The sequence below is a fragment of the Chinchilla lanigera genome, unplaced genomic scaffold (assembly GCF_000276665.1).
Source record: "Chinchilla lanigera isolate Chin_1 unplaced genomic scaffold, ChiLan1.0 scaffold00014, whole genome shotgun sequence".
In the NCBI taxonomy this organism is placed as follows: Eukaryota; Metazoa; Chordata; class Mammalia; order Rodentia; family Chinchillidae; genus Chinchilla; species Chinchilla lanigera.
Window position 1 is genome coordinate 13,756,381 of NW_004955415.1, and position 6,742 is coordinate 13,763,122.

General features: G+C 57.3%; 1 protein-coding gene across 1 annotated transcript in view; it reads right to left on the bottom strand.

Annotated features, from left to right (window-relative positions):
* Positions 1 to 371: 371 nt before the first annotated feature.
* Cpxm1 (carboxypeptidase X (M14 family), member 1) overlaps positions 372 to 6,742 on the bottom strand; it is a gene marked incomplete in the record, with an annotated part of 7,013 nt that continues 642 nt past the window's right edge. The window contains 14 exon segments of the mRNA XM_005380761.2: positions 372 to 747; positions 847 to 949; positions 1,801 to 1,940; positions 2,115 to 2,412; positions 2,491 to 2,670; positions 2,756 to 2,952; positions 3,034 to 3,157; positions 3,456 to 3,544; positions 3,640 to 3,790; positions 4,241 to 4,331; positions 4,437 to 4,576; positions 4,696 to 4,805; positions 4,992 to 5,153; positions 6,572 to 6,742. Coding sequence (XP_005380818.1) covers positions 506 to 747; positions 847 to 949; positions 1,801 to 1,940; positions 2,115 to 2,412; positions 2,491 to 2,670; positions 2,756 to 2,952; positions 3,034 to 3,157; positions 3,456 to 3,544; positions 3,640 to 3,790; positions 4,241 to 4,331; positions 4,437 to 4,576; positions 4,696 to 4,805; positions 4,992 to 5,153; positions 6,572 to 6,740 — 2,196 coding nt within the window.

Here is a 6,742-nt window from a genome sequence, read left to right on the forward strand (position 1 = left end):
GGCACTGTTAACCCTTGACCCCTTGTGTGCTTGGCACTGGGCAGGTGCCTACAGGATGTAATGGCAGCTGGGGCGGAAGTTCATAGGCAGAAAACGAGCTGCTCTGCAAGTCCTGGATTTAAGAGCCCAGGTGGGGGCTGAGCTGTGCTGCAAGTCCTGGGTTCAAGAGCCCAGGCAGGGGCTGAGCTGTGCTGCAAGTCCTGGGTTTAAGAGCCCAGGCGGGGGCTGAGCTGTGCTGCAAGTCCTGGGTTTAAGAGCCCGGGTGGGGGCCTCTTTCCACACCACATCTCCAGAAGTCAAGAGCGCAGCCAAACGTATGCAGAACAGGGACGGAGACTTGGGAGGGACCAGGCCCAGAGACAAGAGGAAGATCGACAAAGAGGGCAGGAAGCTTTAATGAGCCAGAGTGCCTGCTCCTCAACAGTATCCCTCCCTCCCCACTCTTCCCCTTTAGTTCTGGGCAGGTCCAGCCTGCCCAAAGCCCTGGCTCTCTTCAGCAGGATGGTTAATCCTTCTGTGCCCTCAGCCGCTCCAGCCGCCTCCGAAGGTCTGGGGGCACCTTGGCCCCTGCTGCCAGCAGCTCTCTCAGTCTCTGTTTGGGAGTCTTGGTGAGAAGGAAATTGCAGGGGGATGGACCCTCTTCAAAGGTGACCCGGCAGCTCCGTGTCACTGAATGGTACCCTTCAGCACTGGCAGTCACCATATAGTCCCCTGGGGTCAGCAGCCGCCAGTAATCCCCACCCCATGCTGAGGAGAAAGAAGGGCAAAGTCAGGACCCAGTGATCTCCTGCTCCAGACTCAGCCAAAAGCCCTTGGGTCCCTCCCCACCCCTCCCTCCACACACACCCGTGGTAACATCATGGTTAATCCCATCCACAGCGATGACAGCATCAGCAATCCCTTCCTCCGTGTCCTTGTCCCGCACAACTCCCGCAATGCTCATGCGCACCTGTGTGGGAAAAAGTTATCAAAACGTTTCCCCCTCTGCTTGGGAACGTGACCTTCAGCTAACTTTCTAGTTATGTTCCCTAACACCTGTTAAAGCAGTGTCTACTGTTTCTATGTGACAAAACTTCTGCCAAATCCCTCCCCTGACTGATAAACTACATCTGGCCTGGCAGGAAGGGGTATCTTCTCCAAGTTCAGTGACAATTGTCATTTGGTTTATTTTCTATAAAACCAACTTTTTAAATGTACTGGACACTGAACCCAGGGAGTTCTGAGTACATCCACAGCCCATGTTTTGTTTTATTTTACTGTTTACTTATTTGTGACAGAGTCTCAGTTGCCCAGCCTGGCCCTGAACTTCTGATCCTTCTGCCTCAGGCTCCTGAGTGGCATGGATCACCATAACTGGCCTTTTTCTTTTTCTTGGCACTGGGCTGAACCCAGGGCCTTGAATACGGAAATGCTCTGCAACTGAGCTATCTTCTCAAAGGAAGCTATTCCCAGAGATACAAGTTCCTATGGAACATGACGGCTCCGTGCTGGGGCAGTTCCTACATCTGCCTAATGCCTTTTCTGAGACAAACTTTCCTAAGAATAGGTCTGAGACAACTCTACGGACCACTCCCAGACTGCCCTGGCTTGTGCCACTGGCTAACATGTGCCACCACCCTGCTGGCAAACTGCACTTCTAGTCCTAAATCTTCCCAGGACACTCTGATGCCAGATATGGTCCATAGCATCTTGGGAATCTGATGTCAGCTGGATCAGTGAATAACCCCAGGTGGCAGCAGCCTAAATGTGGAGCAGACTGGCCAGAAGTGACTCGAGCAGGCTGGGGGAACTGGAGCGGACCTGTTCCAGGTACATGAGGAGGGCATCTTTGTTGTTCTCCCACTCCTGGGGCAGCTCACTCTCATGAGGGAACTTGTCACAGGACAGCTCCACAGTGACTTCAAAGCAGTTGGTGTGTAGATAACTGAAGTCATTCATGCCTGTGGGAACCACAGACACTGGAGTTCCAGAAGGCAGGCTGGGAGTCCTGCCCTGCTGGAGCCCTGCCCTGGGAGACACTTGAGGGTAGGAACTGCCCTGAGCACTGCGTGGAACCGCAGACTGCCTAATGGGGCAGTTTACAGGATGGGGCTAACCGCACCCCCAGGACGTACTCCCAGGGACCGTGTGCCAGTCAGCCCCGTTGATGATATTGCCATGCAAGGAGAAGTCCTGGCTGTGGCAGGGCCGGCGATCTGTGTCCTGCATCACTCGGTTAGTGCCAGCGTAGACAGTGCTGAGCCACCGAAAGACAGCGTCATCTGGTGTAGGTGTGAGCTCACGGGCAGCCCATGGGGTCCGAGTCATGTCGTACGGATAGGACACCACCAGCTCACCCCCGTGAAGGTTGGCACTCAGGACAAAGGGGATCCGCTTCATCCAATTGATCACTGCCCATGTTTCAGGAGCCACCTGGACAGGGAAGGATCAGCAGGGGTGGGCCACAAAGTCCCCTGGGCGGCTCTCCACCACTGCCCCCAGGACACTCACAGTTGCATTGGGCAGGGTGTAGTAAGTAGGCAGTGGCAGGTGATGGTTGGGGACAGTATGTGGCACTAGCCCATCATCCTCTGCATCCCACAGTGGTGTGTTGAGGTCAGCGAAGTTGTGGTTAAGGTCAATGCTCTGGTGGGTCCAGCGACCCTCTGCCCAGCCCACCAGCTCTGAGCCCTGCCAGGAAAAGGATTTGTTCAAGTCAAGCAGCTCTAGACATCAGGGCAGAAGGGGCAGAGCACCCCTCAGGCCAGGTACCTACCCGGCGGTAGGCAATCTCATAGCCATCAGGGTTCATGGAGGGCAACAGGTGGATGCGCATCTCACTGAGCAGCCGGGTCACTCGTGGATCCCCTCGCAGGTACTCCCGGCACAAGAACTGCATCAGGAGCAGAACCAACTCGCGCCCCAGGGCCTCATTCCCATGCATGCCAGCCACATAACGTACCTCAGGCTCCCCTGGGAACACACAGTGTTCACAGCTGGCTCATATCTACGGCCTGCCCAGTGCCCACCTCTCTCCACGCCATCCGCCAGTACCAAGCTCATGCTCTCCAGGATGGTCTGACATTTCCATCACATACAGCTTCAGGCCCTGGTAGCTCTTCCCAATGCTGTAGATACGGGTGATGTTGGGGCACTGCTCATTCACCTGCTTCATCAGCTGGAGGAGGAAGGAGGAGCATGAGGATCTCGCCCAGGGGGCAGACCACAAGGGACTGCGGAAGGACTCACAAAGTGAGTGTGAGTGGTGACTCACAGAGGAAGGGATCATGGCACGGTCCAAGAGGACAGCCGCCAGTCCAGAAGGAAGCGGCAGAACAGGGGAGGTGCATGGCGAGGGCAACCGAGGCAGAGCTTAGGCATCAACAGGAGAGGTGACAGGAGACAGAAGTGGGGGACATCCGTGCAGTCACAGCAGCTCATACCCTCTTTCCTGGGTCACAGGGGTTATATCTGACCTTCCTCATGGCCTTGTAATTGTGATGCCGGAAGTCCAAAGGGTCAGAGGACCCCAGTGCGTGGGCCTCAGGGAACAGGTCATTGGGATCTAGGGGAAGGCGAGTTCATAGTGAAGGGTGAGTTCACAGTGGAGGATGCACCCGCATCCCGGCCCTGCCCATCCAGCCTTTACCTGCTGCCTACCTGAGACTGGGCAGCCCAAGATCTCTGCTCGGAGGCAAGGCGAGCCTCCCTCTAGCCAGGTCTGTGGCAGCAGACGAATGAAGCGGGCCACCTGGGGCTCCGGCAGGAGGTTCAGCACTGGGGTTTCTGGGTCAGAATTGGCAGGAAATACCTGGGGACATCAAGTTCTTTGCTGAGGCTACTTGAAGCCCAGCCTGGCTCAGGATCCAGGGTGCCAAGAGCCTTGGCCGGACCTATGCTCTGCATGAAACACAGGCTCCTTGTCCACAGCCTCTGCCATGGGCAGCCCTAGGCAGCTATGTTTTCTGGCTTGGTCACAGCTCATTAGACAAACATGGCCATGTGACTCAGGAAAAGCCTATCCAAAAACGGGCCAGGATCCATACTGTAGCCTGGTGTTAGGCGTTCTGACAGGGAGAAGCCAAAACCATAAGTGACTCAAGCCAGAGGTCTATGGCCAGAAGGGGTATTCCAGAGGCAGCGTCCACCCCACATTCGAGTTATTCTTATCCTCAGAGGAACCCCGGCCAGACTAAGCACTGTGGTGTCCAACTCCAAGCATAGAGGGCCCCAGCCACAGTGGGACCACAGTGGGACTCACCGCGTCCATCCCACTGCTGCGATTCCGACTCCCCCACCAGGTCTGACTGTCATTGCTGAACTGGACCTTGTATGATGTGACCCAGTCATACCTAGCAGGAAAGGTGAGGTCATCAGGTCCCCCCTACGACCCTGAGTCTCACTGCCACTCTCCTGTTTCCACCCACAACCTCTGGTCAAGGGCTCGCCTGTCTCACCTCCAGACAGAGTTCCTGCCCTGTGTGACAATGCCCGAGAAGCGCGTGGGTTTCCTAGCGTCCATCTGAAGCCATGGCTCTGTGTCCTGCTGCTCGGCACACCAGGCTCCATCATACAGATCACCATCCTCCAGGCCTGACTGTGGGCACGGGACAGGGCGATCAGGCCTAGGCAGATGGGGGGCGGGGGCTAGGGCAGGGGACAGGAAAAAGGTCCCAGGGGCTCCTCTGCCTACCCCTTAGGGCCGCAGTTGACTACCTGGATGTTGAGCCGTCCTCGGTGTGGTCCCAGACCAAAAGACTGGCTGCTGGAAGCCTCGAGCTGGCTATCTGAAACTCGGAGGGACTCCAGACCCAAAGGGGGACAGCCTGGGATAGAGACCCATCAGTGAGACAGGACCAGAGAGGGGGTAGTCAGAGCAGGTGAGAAGCTGAGCCTGAGCTTGCTAGAGTGCTGGGCAGGCAGGGTGCATGCCTAGGTCTGGGAGGGCAAGAGCTACACCACTAGGTGCCTCAGGAGCTGCAAGCGCGGGCAGGGCCCTGCAGGGGCGGTACCTGGTTCCTGTTTCTCAAGCAGGTTGAGGGTCCCTGCCGGGCTGGTGGTCACCAAAGGCTTGGCAGTCACTGGGGAACTGGGACTAGTTAGTTTCTTTCTCTTCTTCAGAATGACCTTTTTCTTCCGGGTGACTCGAATCCAAGTGTGCTGTTTCAAGGTCCCTAGGATCCAGCACCCAGAGAGGGAAGCATGCCATGGAAAGGTCTGCCAGGCCAGAGAGGCATGCAAGTATCAAAGGGCCTTAGCATTTGGCATTAAAAGGCCCCAGTCTGGTCCCAACCTGCCTATCCTATCACTTCCTTGGCACCTCACACTGATGGCCAGACCCCGGGACGCAGCAGACACCTATACCCAGCCTTTAGAAACTGGCCGTTCCCAAGAGCTGAGTCGGTTCCCTCCCCTCTAACACCATCCACCACCTGACTGTACCACCCCCAAAGAGCTTCACTGAGCCCCAGACTAAAGCTCATGCCCCAGACTCCCTGTGCTGCCTCTGTGCTGGCATCTGCCCTCTGAGCTGAGCTGAGCTTTCCTGTCCTCAAATCCATGTTTGGCCTGGAGGCTTCCTGGGCAGCTGCTCATTCACCCTCCCACACGGAGCCTTGCACAAGCCAGTGTGGCCAGATCCCTTCACATCCTCTCTCCACCACTGCCTCCAGAACACAGTGTACATTTGGTGTCTGGTGCCCCTGTGCCTTTGCACATACAGTTCCCTTCCTGGCTCCCCTGTCTGGTGCTGACTCATATCCACTCTTCAGGACCCAGGTCCACTGCCTCCCTAGCAGCCCCTGACTGTCATCCCCTTGCCCGTCTCCACCAGCCTTTTGGAGCCAGCCCCACTCTAGTGGCATCCTCAGCAAAGAGCCTCTCCCTCCCTTTGGTTCTCTCCCTCCAGCCCTTGCCCTGAAAGTCTGCACAGGCTTGCTCTGCACCCCTTCTTCTGAGTGTGTTTGTGCCGCTTTCTCCCCTCCTGCAGGCTCTAGCCTCGGTTTCTTCGTCTGTGAAAACAGGAGGTTTGGGGCTGGAGGAGCCTGCATCCCCTGGCACCTGTCCCGGGACTACTGACTGGATCCAGCCCGGACGGGGCTGCTGAGTCAGCAACTACTGCGCAGCCAGGAGAGTGTGTGCGTGTGTCTGTGTGTCTGTGTGCCTGTGTCTATATGTGCCCGTGTGTGTGTCTGTGTGTGTGTCTGCCTGTATGTGTGCCCGTGTGTGTCTGTATGTGCCCATGTGTGCGTGTCCGTGCGTGTGCCTGTGTGTGTGTGTGTGTGTCTGTGTGCCTGTCTGTATGTGTCCGTGTGTGTGTCTGTGTGTGTGCGCGTGCCCGTATGTGTGCTCGCCTGTGTGTCTGTCGTGTATGTGTGCTTGTATGTCTGTGCGTGTGCCCGTGTGTGTATCCGTGTGTGTGTCTGCCTGTGTCTGTATGTGCCCGTGTGTGTGCTCGCCTGTGTGTGTCTCTGTGTGTGTGCCTGTATGTCTTTGCGTGTGCCCGTGTGTGTGTGTGTGTGTGTGTGTGTGTATGTGTGTATGTGTGTCTGTGCGTTGAGGAGCGGGCACCGGCGGAGTAGGGGGAGCTCACCGTTTGCCTTCGCGGGCTGCAGGGCAGGGCTGCTACGTGGGCCCAGGGTCGAGCCCGGGGCTGCGGTGGTCGCGGGCTGCGCCAGATCTCGCACCCAGGCGCCGGGCGCCCCCAGACCCAAGCCGACGGCGGGCGCGAGGGCGGCCAGGGCGAGCAGCGGAGCCCACATGG